Source organism: Hemitrygon akajei, chromosome 1, assembly GCF_048418815.1.
Source record: "Hemitrygon akajei chromosome 1, sHemAka1.3, whole genome shotgun sequence".
Classification (NCBI taxonomy): domain Eukaryota; kingdom Metazoa; phylum Chordata; class Chondrichthyes; order Myliobatiformes; family Dasyatidae; genus Hemitrygon; species Hemitrygon akajei.
In genome coordinates this window covers 100,707,019-100,722,137 of record NC_133124.1, presented here as the reverse complement: position 1 = coordinate 100,722,137, position 15,119 = coordinate 100,707,019, and the positions used below count along the sequence as shown (strand labels likewise).

At 38.1% G+C, this 15,119-nt stretch overlaps 1 protein-coding gene across 3 annotated transcripts in view; it reads right to left on the bottom strand.

The window, feature by feature from the left end:
• Positions 1-829: 829 nt before the first annotated feature.
• Positions 830-15,119, bottom strand: part of LOC140729096 (CMP-N-acetylneuraminate-beta-galactosamide-alpha-2,3-sialyltransferase 1-like) — a 63,068-nt gene continuing 48,778 nt past the window's right edge. For 2 of the 3 annotated variants that reach the window (XM_073048483.1, XM_073048473.1), the window contains exons 3-7: positions 13,475-13,668; positions 11,605-11,784; positions 11,025-11,070; positions 4,035-4,154; positions 830-3,615 (exon numbers count right to left, since the gene is read on the bottom strand). In XM_073048483.1, the coding sequence (XP_072904584.1) occupies positions 3,442-3,615; positions 4,035-4,154; positions 11,025-11,070; positions 11,605-11,784; positions 13,475-13,668 (714 nt within the window). In that variant the 3' untranslated portion in view covers positions 830-3,441. The remainder of the gene's footprint in view (positions 3,616-4,034; positions 4,155-11,024; positions 11,071-11,604; positions 11,785-13,474; positions 13,669-15,119) is intronic. The other variant, XM_073048493.1, reaches the window with a different exon arrangement.

Sequence of the window (15,119 nt, the reverse complement as noted above, 5' to 3'; positions counted from 1 at the left end):
TGCTTTCAAAGATTTATTTACAGGAAGTAGGTATCAGAATTGATTTGTCACCTCCTTAAGATAAAATACCAGCATCACAGATACTATTCGACTTTGAAAGGATGTAAAGTGTCTCATATGTATGATTGTATTCCAGATGAGCTCGCAATGAAGAAAGATTCCCAAAGCGCTTGTATTCCCTATTATGATTCTTGGACTTAATGTGAATGCCCACAAGAAAATGAATCTCAGGGTTGTATATGGTGTCATATATGTGCTTTGATAATAAATTTGTGTTTTTTCTTTTTAGTAGCATGGATGGATTATTTTAGAGTATTTTGTTGGTTGTATGCCCTGCCGTCAGTGTGAACTGGAGATGGAAGGGAGAAATGGTTTAGGATGTCAAGCATCTTAGTTAAATACTCAAATTTTATCTCTACTGTGACAGACTTTGGTATAAAGGTCTATTCTGGGAGCTTACTTTTGGGCATGCAATCAGGGTGACCCATCCATCGGGGATCGTTGAGTATAACCACTCTGCTGGCGACAGAGACCTGGGAGATAATGTGACATTTCTTCACTTATCCTACCTGTGGATTTGGATAATTTTTCAGAAGCAACATTGATAATAGCTCCCCATTACATAGCCTGTTATGCTAGTCCATGTATCTTAAGTGTGCACAGGTCAGCCATCACTGCTGCAATATGAATTTTGTGCTAGATTTGAGATCTTAATTTTCATTCTTTGCTCATGAAAGCTGCGTTGCTGCATTGAGGGCCACAATGATTTTTAATGCTGACATCTGCCTTCATTGAAAGATCACTCATGAAATAAGAGACACAGTCAATATTTTCCAGGGTCTCATTCTGTATTGTTACAGCCAGAGAGTAGTGTCATAGAGTTACAACAAGCTGGTAGAACTCTTTGTTTTCTACCTAGTTGTATATAACCGATTCTCAATTCAACAGCTTGCAATAAAGTCTTTCTGGACATTAATCAAAACCAGACACCTGACAGGGCAGTATTATCACTTTTCACATGAATGAGATTATCATCATTTCAAAATTGGACAAGGGTTATTGCTGGAACAGCCCTGTTCTATATGATTCATTTACAAACGGACTTTTCTGCATAATATAATTACTTTCATTTTAAACTAAATTATGAAGTAATTTCCCATATTATTATTCAAAAAAGTAACACCAAAGTGGATGACAAATAATTAGACATAATTAAATAGATTATATATTAAACTTATTGTAATACTAAAATATTACTAATTTAGGTTTATGTCTTGAATCCTAAATAGTAAACAATATACAATAGAATACAAAATTCAAGAGAATTCAGAATTATTACACCCCTATCACCTCAACTTCAAAAACTGGACCCTATTTTTCATTCCATCCATTATTAAGTTTAAACTAAAAAATAATTCCATAAAAGCCTTTGATTCTGAGAACAATTCACGGACCCACAGAAGTCAAGTTGGCTCTCAACAATATGTTTGATAGAAAATTACTTGTTCACCAGTGAAGTCAGAATTTACCTGGAATCTAAATTAGTGACAATACCCTTCCACTGAAAAATGGTTAAGTTTAGTTAGCAACTTCTTAATCTCTAGGCTTTTAAAGGTTAATTCAGGGAATTAACTCTAAAGACCCAATGGGTCTGCGTGAATCTGAGTAGGTTCCTATGAGGGTAGACCTTATTTCAATATGAAATCTCTTGATGTGTAAAAGGTGGAGGAAGAGACAAACATAAGGTAACAGGTAAAAGCTGAAGGGGGAGGGATGAAGTAAAGAGCAGGGAAGTTGATTGGTGAAAGAGATACAGGGTTGGAGAAGGAGCACCAGAGGGAGGTTCCTTGTGTTTGTCTCTCCCCTCCCCCATCTTTTAATCCTACTCCTCAGTCTTTTTTCCAGTCCTGCTGAAGGGTCTTGGCCTGAAACATCAACTGTACTTTTTTCTATAGATACTGCCTGGCCTTCTGAGTTCCTCTAGTGTGTTGCTTGGATTTCAAGTATCTGCAGATTTTCTCCTGTTTGTGATTAGATGCACAGTAGATCCTTTCTTTGCCTCAAATGCATTTAGCTTCACTGGACTAGTAAATTCAGTTCCTTCTACCACCCTTTTAAGGCTATTTGTCTGTTAACATATGAAGCATTAACATTTGTTCTTTTTAAAAGTCCTGTTTCTGTCCATGAAGTAATTTTTATTCTTTCTGTGGTGGATGTTCTCCTGTGAACATTATAGTTCTATCAAAGTCCTGACTTGTCTTCATAAACATTTTGTGCTATTACTTCAACTGAGAAAATCAAACTATTGGCAGAAGTTTTTATGGAGGAAGTTGAATTCTGATGTAATACCTTTTCCACAGGATGCATATGCTTAAATGCTCAGCTAACCTTTAATAGGGAATGTAAGGCAAGTTGTTTTGAAGAATAACAATATTCTTTTGATTTAACCTTCACTTTACAACTACAAGAGTATCCTTTGCAGCTGTCGTAAGTCAGCACAGGAATACTTCTTCAAGCTGAGATCAGAATGGGAGGTCTTCCTTATTAAACACCTCAATGCACAAGGTCTCAAAAGTCTTGAAAGTAAGTTATCTGAGTAATTCATAGCAAGAATGGAAGAAAAAGCTTAACTGACAATTCTTAATCACAGTTAAGAAGTAGCCTTTTTATAAACATATAGGCATAGTGCAGTTGCACGACAGGACTGTGTCCATGTTTTTTACTTCCTTGTACTGACTCACTGATCTTCACTATTCTCCTAAATGTTATAGAATTGAGGACAACCTAGGATATGATTCCAGGATGCTAATACGTGGTTCTGGGTAATCTCACCCAACTGCAAATCTGGATGTTAAGAACAACAATCTACTCACAGTGCTGGAATCATGTTGAAGCCCCAGTGCCAGCCTCATCGGATGGCTTTGTGCACATGTTGCCAAGTCAACTTTTGAGCTGCTAAGGCACTAAACCAAGAGGAGAGTTTTTCTCCTGCCTTTTGAAACATTTAAATCAATTATTCTGTCCAGAAAACCAGATAACCATGCACAGGACCCCAATGAATCTTGAATCTTTCTAGACTTGCAACTAAAATTCATGCCAGGTTGGCAATCTTTCTTCACCAAAGCTGAGGGTGAATGCGAAGAGTTGAGATTATGCTAACTGAGTTGCTGGCTACACAATATGAAATTATCTTACTAGGCTGGTATTGAGAATTACAATCAATAGAATCAAAATGATAGAGGGAATCTAAAAATCGGAAGAACACCAAAATCTCACAGTAAGAATGCCCTTTTAAGTTTAAAGTTAAAGCACATTATGGTACAGAATAGTTTTTCTTTCTATTTGCCTGAGTTTAAGATAGTGTTCCCATTTCCATCACCTCAATGAACACAGACAGTTACAATATGCATTTGCCTGGACATGAGTCACATTCTTCCAGGCTTAAGCACCTTTGAAAAACTGTATTTTGCTAATATTGGCAATTGTCTGGATGACATTGGCTTCAAAATCTCCATCATGAACTTTTGTTTTTCGGAAAGCACCTGCTCCCGGATTCTTCTCCCAGTAATGATGCCAGTGCCCCAACTTGTTGGCACCAAATCCATAAACATCCACCTGCAGGCAAGAGAAGTTGTAGATATTAGAATAACACTGCAAGTGAGGAGTGTCCATCTACTCTCATCTTTTTCCCTTGTTTGCATGCAATGAGTCTGCAAAGCAAATGTTTGCTTGCATGACTTCCAGACTATGTGTGAAGCACTGCAGGAGATGTGGAAGGCAGTACAATTGTTTGGGACTCAGTTGACATGAATGCTCCTTTCAACACCATTCATCAATTCACAAGAGAACACCAGCACCTTGTGTGCCATGAATATTAATTAACTAAAGAAAACCTGAATTCAACCGAAAGATATGTGAGGAGACATTTACAGCCTGTGACTGGTGCTCTTGCTAGTTACCAGGTTGCACTCTGTATTATTATGGTGTTCAAAATTAATAAGCATTCTTTCGTTTACATAAGAAACCACATTTACCTCATCACAGACATGAAGTGCAAAAATTAGTGTTATCATTCCTGTTGATGAGTACCTCCCGTGATTCTCAGTCCAGTTGTTATGAATGTAGTTAAAAAAATGTGGGTTCACAACTAATACCTGAAAATATAAAGATCAAGAAATCTGATTTAGAGACTTGTTTTTGGTCTAGAGGAAGACAAACAATAAGTTTATAAAATTATATTTAAAAAGTTTGAAATAACGGGAAATGCTGGGAACTCTCAGCAGGTCAGGCAGCCTCTTTCGGAAATAGAAACAGGTAAAGGCATTTCAATGCTTTAATCAAAAATGGGGAGGAGAGAAAATAAGCTGGCTTTCAATTGCAGACTGTGTATGGGTGGGAGGGCAAATAAGGTGATGGGAATATTTCTTGACAGACCACAAAACTACTTCTTTCACTTTGTTTCCTTCATCCTTTTCTTTCAAATTTGGTCCTGCTACTGTTGGAGCCTGTGATCTACATTTTGTTTTCAGGCTGACTGAGCAATCTGGCCCTTTACTAACTTTGAGGGAGTTCAGAAAGGTTTCGAGTGAGGCGTGCGGTCTGAAGGCCAAGAAGCTTGGAGATGGGGCGCACTCCCAAGATGGTCTCCATTTCTCACTGATCCCACTATTTAAAGTATCAAGCCAGATTCAAATCAATGGGCATGAGAGCAGAAGGGAGGTGGGTGAGCTCTCTCTCCCTCTCCCTCTCACTCCCCCTCCCCACCTCTCTCTCTCTCTCTCTCTCTCTCTCTCCCTCCCTCCCTCCCTCTCTCCCTTTCTCCCCTTGCTTGATGTTGCCAAAGTACATGGATCTTGAGCAAAGTTTAATTGATGCCATTTATGGATTGGACTCTGTAGTTCACATTATGAGGTGTTTCTGGTTTCTGGATGCTGTTTTTTGTTGTTGCTGTGTTGTATGATTTCAACTGGAACGGATTAGCACTGCAGTCAGCAGATAACGAGAGACATGGTGCTGGAGAGCCCGGACTCTTTTGATGTTTTTGTGATTTAGTGTTTCATATTCTGTGTTCTTCGCCCTCCCCCCTTTTTGGTTGGCATTCGCGCAACTTGCTCTTTTTTTTCTGCATGCTGGGAGCTTTGATGTTTTTCTTTAAACGTGGTTTCCTTTGTTGAGGGCAGGGTTGCAGTGGGATATAAATGACTGAGCCAACAGGTTAATAGAGGCAGTTGGAGAGCAAGGATGTGAACATGCAAAATAAATGCAAAGCTTGAACATACCCAGAGAATCCAGCTGCATGTTTAAGATCTGGGTTAATATTTTCCAGATCTATGAATACTAAGATTAAGCAAATATGACACCAGGCACGATGGCTTAAACTTTTCCCAACCCCTCCTCCTGTCAGCATACTTCCCCACACCATCGTTACTTCGTCCATCTTGTATCATCATCACTCCTATTGTATATTTCAATTCCTGCATACCCCACTAAACTTTTACCCCCTTGCTTGTCATATTTACGTATTCTCACTCAAGCCCTGCAAAGTCTATGTTTACCCTGCCCTTCCAAATGTGCACCAGTCCTCCCTAAGATTATTTCCAATGGTCTCCCACCTCTGACATAAGGCTCATTAGTCATTGGTACTTGGCTTCTCAGCTGATCTTCTTAAAGAGAGCACCAATATCAACTAACCAATGATCTTCTGGCACCTCACTTGTGGCTAATGGATGTACAAGGAATCTCTGTCAGGGTCCCAGCTATCTCCACCAAAATCTTTCAATTTCCTCTTTCAATTCAGCATATTTCTGGTGTTTTCACTTAGTGATTTCTGTGAGTAATGTGTATTTGGAATGGCTATATCTATTAAATACGTTGTTCTTGTCTGTTTATCCCGTATCATTATATCCAGAGTGTTATTATGGATTGTCCTATCCGTAAGATGCTTGCCACTTGACTGTGCCTGTATAAGTAGCCAGATTGTGTTAAACCGCTACAGCAACCTTATTATTTTTTGTATTTGTAGTTTGTTGTCTTTTGCACATTAGTTGCTTGTCCATCCTGTTGGGTGCAATCTTTCATATTGCATTTCTTGGATTTACTGAGGATGCCCACAAGAAAATGAACCTCAGAGTTTTATAATGTGACATATATGATAATAAATTTACTTTGAACTTTGAACAGTTGTTGACCTGCCTTTCAATTCTTTTGATTGCACACTATCCAGATATTGACAGAGTCACATTCTTCAGTTTGCACATAAAGGATCAATGTAGCAACATACAGTATACGCTATCACTGATGTTGAACCACTGGAGGGGTAGAATATTTCCATTCATATAGACATTGTGGCACAGCATATGCAATATATATGCAACATTTCACATATTGCATTCAATACCCTATTGACAGAGTCTACCATCACATGTACTTTATTTTCTTCTTTCTAAATATGAACTGGTATCTTCAAAATAACTATGCACATAAATGCCTAGGTTCCCCTTTATAAGGCTGTCATTAACAGCATGCATTTCTCACTCTAGTCTGCCAAAGTACAACACCTTACATTTCTCTGTATGAACTTTGTTTGTTCTGCTCATCCATTCCCTATAAACTCATTGTTCACCATAACTCCACATCTGGAGTACAAAACACAGATCATAGATAACTACAGTGAAGGGGCAGGACCTTTGGCCCATGGTATCTGAGCTGAACACAAGGCTAGCTTAACCTAAATCTCTTCAGCCTGCACATAGTCCATATCATTTCACTCCCTGCATATTTGCATGCCCATCTAAAACCCTTTGATAGATCATTATCTTACCTGCTTCCACTACTATCCCTACAGTCCATTCCAGGCACTTAACACTCTCCGTACAAAAAAAGAATTACCCTGCACATCTACTTCAAACTTTCCCTCTCTCAGCTTAAATGCATGCCTACTTGTTTTTGACATTTCTACCCTGGGAAAGGCCTCGCCAATGGCAAATATTGAAATTTTACTCTATATTTGAATATTTGAGTCATTTTATATATTATTGGTTTCAGCAGATAATTTTGACATATTAATATGCATAATTAACATCTGAAAAATTAGCACATTAATTGGCAAGCAATTCATCACTCACATTACTGCCATAGTCTTTGCAAAAATCTTATATCTTCATGATCACTATTACAAGATTTTTTTCTAAAATTTAAATTCCTCAGCATATATCTTTTGACAAATAATCTACATTTTTAATTCCTGGTCCTTTAACTTAACCATCATAACCCTATATAACCTTTTCTGAATTGCCTTTGGAAATGTGGTGAGAAGATGATAATGAAGGATTCACATTAAATAATTGTCTTTAACTTTGACGATAATCTTGCTCTCTCATGTGACAACTGAGCCCCAATGATTTTGTCTACTTTACCTTTAATATGTCTAATTTACAATTTGAGATTCCCATTCCAGTCAGAGATAAATCATGACTTCTGAGTTGTAAGTTAGCATGAGATGGCACTTAGAAAGTTTAAGAGCAATAACACAAAACTAAAGCAGTGTGGTTGGTGAAGATCTGCAATAAAAGCAGAATCTTGCTAGAAACACTCAGCAAATCAGGTGGCATAAGAGGAGAGAATTAATGCTTCAAGTTGATGATCTTTTCTTAGTATAAATATGATGCACCATCAATAACTCTCGGAAATGAGAGGCAAAAGATAGGCTTTTATTAGCTGCAAACGTGACCACGACATCTTGGAGACTGAGGGAGGAGCAGTGCCTCCAATTGCCTTTATACAGGGGTCTGTGGGAGGAGCCACAGGAGCAGTCAGCAGAGGGGCATGTCCAGACAGGTATACACATAGTTTACCACAAAACAGTAGTTTTTTATTTGAAGAGTCATTGAAATATTGATTTGTTTCTCCTTACACAGAAATGTAGTCTACCATTTTAATGTATCGTCTGTTTATATTTGTTTGGGACTATTAGTAACAAGATGGCAATGTTCTAGGGTTAGTTCCAGTTAGTTTTTGCACTTGTCAAATTTGAATGACATCTCAGTGCTGTATCTTGGCCTAAAACATCAATCATCCCTTTGCCTCCAGACGCTTCTGCTTCCTCCAGACGTTTGCTTTCTGTATCAAATTACTGTTTTCAGAGGAGAATTTCACAATTTTGTAGAATTGACATTTAATTTAAGCTTGCTGATGTCACCTTTGGCAGCATAACAGAAACTTAGTTCCACAAGCCAAGTTATGCCATACTTCCAAATCCATTGCTAAAGTTCATTCAAGCAAAGCAAGTATTGTTACAGTGGCTGGGTGCAGCTCCAAATGGTATGATTACATTCTTAAATCAAAGTTTGACAACTCTTAACTAAAATATGTACTGGTTTCAGTACTGCAGAGTACAGCTGTCAGCTAAATTGGACTAACAAGAGAGGAAAAAAGACAGAACGTTATTGCCCAGTGTAGACCTTTTGGCCCACAATGTTGTGCCAACTTTTTAACTTTCTCTTAAGATTGATGGAACTCTTCCCTCTTATGTAACCCTCCATTTTTCTATCATCCATGTGCTAATTTTTCAAATGTTAAATATGTGCATGATAACATATCAAAATTGTATTGTGTGTTTTAAATTAAATTTGTTGTTTAATTGTTAAGTTGAGCCTGACTCTTCATGACTTCATGGAGCCTAAGGTTTTCATGACAAGATACGGAAGTAGGTTTCCAGGCCTTTCTCCCGCGCAGATACTGCTGCTGCCCAGGTTGGGACCCGGCTGGGTTTGAACTCAGGACCATCTGCCTTGAAGTCCAGCGCTGATGCCACTATACCGCCAGCTGGCACTGCTCGGCAACTAAATTTAAAGAGCACCAAATTGGGCATTCGGATGCACAATGTCTGTTATTTCTGCATCACACAGGTTTTCTTTTATCATTAAAGGCACAAGATGGATTCCAAGGGGTTTTAGACCATTTCTGGGAGAAGTAGACACAGGATTAAAAATATCCTTATGGGGACAGTTTCTAAAGGCCAGGGTTTGGGCAAAAGAAGGTATTATTAAAGAGGAGACTAAAGCACACAATTACTAATTACAACACAAAATATCTGGAGGCAAGGTGAACCATTTGTAGGGGAATATGTTGGGACAGATGGTTAATGCACCAATTCTGACGTTGAGAATTAGATAGCTGTTCTGCATATAATGTGGACTGTAGGATAACTAGAGTTAAGGTAGGACTAATCAGGGATGGAAGAGGAAACATGTACCTAAAGTTGGAGGAGTTAGGGGACATCTGCAATGAATAATTTGCTTCAGTCTTTACCAGTGAGAGGGAAATTGATAAATGTGTGGTAGGCATAGAACAGGCTGATAGGCTGGAAAATGTCGATGCTGAGAAAGAGCATTAGGAAAGTTAAGTTCAGGGGGTCGGCTGGGATATACCACTTTGCTACAGGAAGTGAGGGAAGAGATTCTTGTGTCTTTCGCGACGATCTTTGCAACTTTACTGGTCATAGGAGTAGTACAAGAAGATTGGAGAGGGTTTGGAGAAAGCTACTGGGGCAGGGTGGATGCCAGAAGGGTTTTTTTGGGCACACAGTAGTAGGTATGTGGAATGCGCTGCCAGGGATGGTGGTAGCGCTAGATACATTAGGGATATTCAAGCCTCTCAGATAAGCACATGGGTGAAAGAAAATTAGAGTATTATGTGAGTGCTAGATTGATCATTAAGTAAGTTAAAGCGTCGGCACAACATCATTGGCCTAAGAGCCTGTACTGTGCTGGACTGTTCTATGGTCAATAAAATTTAATGTTGAGAAAGAGGCATTTTATGAACATTCAAATATATGAATTAAGAGGATAGAATTAGAGAACAAGAAATTTATGGGGGTTGCCATTGGATGGAGTAACAGAAGACAGAATAAGTGACTAGACTTATTCCTTGAGTTTAGATAGAGATGTGATCTTTGAAATATACAGAATTCTTATGGGTTGACTAGGTAAATGCAGGGAAGATCTGTGCTCTGCTTGGGATGTCACAATGAAACTGACCATAAATCAATATGCACATTCACTTTTTAAAATTTCTCCTAGCCCAGTAAAATCCAGATTGTGACTGGTCCTCTCTCTCAATACTGTTTCGCTATTCACCCAAATGTCCCTTTGTGCTTTTTATGTCTAGAATCTATCTATTGCCTTCTTAATTATATTTAGTGATCAGGCCCCCAGAGTGTTCAGTGGGAAGGAACTCGACCAGTTTTCCGTCCTCTGAAAGAAGAACTTTTCCTTATCTTATCCCTAAATGTCTTACCCTATGTTTTGAGTCTGTGACCACTGGTTTTAGAACTCCCAGTAAAGAATAGATCCTCCCTACATCAAGCCTGCTAAACCATGTCAGTTTCAATTAGATTTCCTCTCATTCTTTTAGACTCTAGTAAATGCAAACCTAACTGAGCTCCAAATCCTCCTGCATATTCTGGGTGTTGACCTAGTTGACCTAATCTTTTTTCATAGGGTAGTCACACTCTCTCCAATATGTGTTAGGCCTCTGCTGTACTCATTCAATGGTAAATGTATCCTTACCTGGATACGGAAGCCGAAATTACACAGAATACCTGAGGTGTAATCTCTCCCTCGTTGCCATTACTAAGATAATGACTAAATTGCTTTGTAAAACACAGCCCCAGCAGCCCTGGCCTCGACACGTGAGAGATGTTCCTTTTGTTCTATCCATCCCTCTGTATTTTAAAACAAACTTTCATTTTTCATTTTTGGTTTTTTAATAAGCGGTCGTCAACCCTGAAACCTTAATTCTATTTCTCTTTCCACAGATACTTACTGACCTATTGTGTGCTTCCATCATTTTTTGTTGTACTCTATTTATAATTGCAATGATTTACTCAAATATGTACCATCTAGTTCTGTTCTTCAATTAAAATAAGTAGATAAGCTACAACTAAGCCACTTCCATTGTCAGTGAAGATCATACATCTGTGCTTAACCATCAGTTAAATAAGGCATATATAAATTGTAACTCACCTTATCTCTATCTGCCTTGATTTTATTCAACACTCGAGTATACGTACTGTAATAAAAAAGGTATCATGTAGAACGTTTCATCAATTCATCTTATTCCAAGCACACAAGTAGATAGAAATATCACAATTTTATCTAAATAATGTGGTTCCTCCTACTTACTGAAAAATCTGTGACCTGTTGTGGACCATTGACGTAACAATTACTATTTGTTGTTTTCAATGGATATTTCAATGTTACCTCCACAACCATTAAACTGCTTTTGTGTGGACAATTAATGGGATGTAATCAATGAATCGTTAAATTGTATTAAGCACCATCATGTATGTTTTAGAGTGGAATTTACACATCATTGACAGCCCATGGTGATTTAAGTCAGACAGCCTGTCAAGGGCTACTTGTGTGCGCTAAGAAAGAGCTATAGGCCCATTAAATGCTGTAACTCATAATGAGTCAATGCTTTCAGGGCACAGAAGCAAAAAAGAACAAAAATAGTGACATTAATGTGGAGGACATCTAACTATCTTGGAATCACTATATGTTCATGTGTATTTCTTTTGGGAAGAATTAACATCTGACTCACCGGGTGATCTTCCCCGTGGTAAAGGCACTTATTAGCCACCGTAAGTCCAATATTTTAAATGGTATCAGGACCAAAGAAACATTTTTTGCTAGGTTTTGTGCACTTTCAGGATACATGAATTGATGTGTGGTTTTACTACCCACATCTGCCTCGTAGCCAACTGTCTTTGCATGGTTCATCCTATACGAAAAGAAAAAAAAGAGCAGCTCATTTTGCAAATGCTCAGAAAATTCTTGCTCTGTCTTTTAATGAGATCTAAATTGGTTTCTATAGACAATGTTTATTTATTTACATTTCGAGTCAAAGTGAAACACTGCGTGGAAACAAACCCTTCACTCCAAACTATCCATGCTAACCAAGTTATAACTTGAATTAGTCCCCTTTTCTAGTGTTTAGTCCATATCCCTCTATACCTCCAAATATACAAATTAGGAGTGGGTGATTCTAATAGAAGGGAGGAAATAAAAGAGTTCATAGGAAGTTTACTAAAATTTGTTTTGGGTAGGTTGCCTTATGAGGAAAGGTTACACATGCTAGACCACTATTTGGAAGTTTTGTAGAGATCCAGAGTCGTGGTCAATATTTCCTTCTGTGATCAAAGATCTGGCAAATGGAGCATAATGTGGGAAAGTGTGAACTTATCCACTTTAACAGGAAAAAATGAAAACAAAGCAAATGAGCCAAATGCTGACCACTTTTCACTCTGAGGGTTGTGAATTTTGGAGCTCTTTTCCGTTATTCCTCTTGAATCTACTCTAGAATTTTTCAACTTCTAATAACCTTTCATCCCGTTGCTTATCAAGAACTTATTTAAATTTGCCTTACAATTATTCAAAGCTCGTGACTCTAAGAAAAACAAAAATCTCTTCCCTAAATGGGCAGTCACCCTATTACTTTTAAACATTGACGCCCAAGTTCTTGATTCTCCACAAGAGGAAAAACGCTTTCACAAATGTCCTACGATTCTCATATGTTGCAATTAAGTAAGCCCCATACCATTCTGGATATTGATTACAAGGCTACTTTCTATAATCTTTCCTCATATGAAAACAAGACAAAAGTAAGCTTTCTTCAAACTGCTTCCAATGTATTAATGTTGTTCCTTAAATAAAAAGGTCAGTTCTGTACACAGTGCTCCAGATGAGGTCTTGCTGATGACTTATATATTACTTGTGTTTTTTTGTATTTATTTCCACATGCAATAAACAATAACTTTCTATTAGATATTCTTAATTTTATCTAGACTCTTATTTGCTTGATGTACTTGCTTGGGTACTCATCTTTTGCAAATCCTTTACTCTGTCCAGAACTGATTCTGTGACACACTGTTCATTATATCATGTTAGAGAAAACACGTATGGCAAATATCTTTTTCTTCAATCTGCACCAACATATTTGTTCCTACTCTATTTGCTTTTTTTTGGCAATAAAATTTGATATGACACCTTATCAAAGCTTTCTTGAAATTAAGTAATGATCAACCTCGCAATAGATATAACTTCATCAACAGCAATAAAAAGGTCAAAGATGAACCCTCTAAATTTTCTTGATTGCCTTATTTTCTTCTAAGTGCTCTTTTGCATCTTTAAAAACATTCACTATTACAGATGCTAAGATAATTAGCCCATAGTTTATTGATTTCAATATCCCTGCCTTTTTAAAATCAAAAAACTATCTTATATTAAGAGCTGAACAAACTTCAGAATAGCATAGAATCAAATTTTGAGGGTACATACATTACTCTTAATTCACCTCCTCCATTTTCTATCTTTAAGCATAATTCTAAGGAAATAACTATTCTTATGGGGTCATTTGATAAATTCTATATGCACAAATATTTTAAACAAATCCACTGCTCCAGGCAACTTACCGCATCACAAGATTGTGAGAGTCAATCGATGGTCCATATTTGGAACCTATCAAATTCCCAGAATTCCCTACCACAGCACATGTCCTGCACCTTTTTGGCCCGGCGTCCATGGGCAGGCTGTCTCCTGGAAACACCTCAAATAGTTCCTCTAATACAGTGCTGATATTGGGTTGATTGGCGTTACCTTGAAGCCTCTACCGGAAGATAATTTTAAATGAGTAAATATTACTAACTTTATTATGTTTTAACAATGATCTTGAAATAATTTAGTGTAAAGGGGGTTTCTTCTTTTTCTTTGTTACTGCGTATGTTAATCAAAATGGCTTCTTTGTTTTGTTAAAAGTAGGAATGCTTCTTTGTTGCGAGAGAGTGCTGGAAGCTTGTTTGGGTTCAAATTTACTGATAACGAGAATTGTATTCCTTTGTAAACCAATTGGGATTAATGTTGTTCTTTCTTCTGAGTCCGTAAGCTATTATTGGCGGGCTTTTGGGGAGTCGGTGCGAGGGGGTGAGAGAGAGAGGATGCAATGCTGTAAACTGAGTGAGGAACGGACCCCAAGCGGGGGTCCGAGGCCAGGAGGTACCCCGAGGAGAGGAGATGAAGCTAGATGTGCTTGGTTGACCACTTCGGGTGGTCCTGAGCTGCGAGTCGAGGAGTTCGGAGGGGATTGAATGGTGGCCAGAAGACTTCAGTAATTGAGCTCCAATGGTTGTGCACGAAGTGGTTTGGACTTTGATAAGTTTGGTGCCTTTTCTTTATTTTCTTTTCTTTCATATATACTGTATGGTTATTAATCAGTTATAGTAATCTTTATAAATTGTACTCAATTAATCGCATATGGTGTACTGCCTGTTTTTGGGCGAGGCGGGGACATCACACAGCATCCACACAAGCTGATTACCCAGTTTGGCGGGGCCAAAGGCTGCTCCCTCTAGACGAGAATGAGCTGAGCGAGCCTGAGGCGACCCAGGGGGTTACATTAAGAATGTCTATTTAATAATTTACTCTATTATTGATTACATTTAATACTTCCTTCAGCATAAGTGATAATAGTGGATATCATAGTAATTAGGCAGAACTTTATCAAGTAAAATTTAGAAAAGTATTTCACATTACTATTCTTTGGATCAAAGGTCTGTTTCAATTCTCAGTAGCCTCTCCTTACACCAGCTTGGGATGGAATTTTGCTGACACCTCCCTGTTATGTTGGAGCATGTGTATCAAAGATTAACTGTTTTGACCCATTCAGCAGTATGTTCACTGCAGAAAAATCCATCTAAATCTGGGTCAATGCAGCCTGTCTCCTTTTCTGCTTGTTTCTTTCTATTTGCATGAAAACTGAAGACAACAATGCCTAGATATTGAATACTGGGGACCTCTGCTCTACAAAGTACATGCAACAGATAACATCAAGATCCAGAATGTTGTCTTACAGTAAACAACTTGTAAAAATGTCACAAAGCAGCTTTACACAATAGTGACTTTTCAAACCCACAATTATATTTTAAAACAAGACCTGAGCAGAAATCTCACAAGAAGCTGCAGAGGGTTGTAGATGCAGCCAGTTCGATCATGGGCACAAGCCTCCTCACCATCGAGGAAATCTTCAGGAGGCACTGCCTCAAGAAAGCAGCATCCATCGAT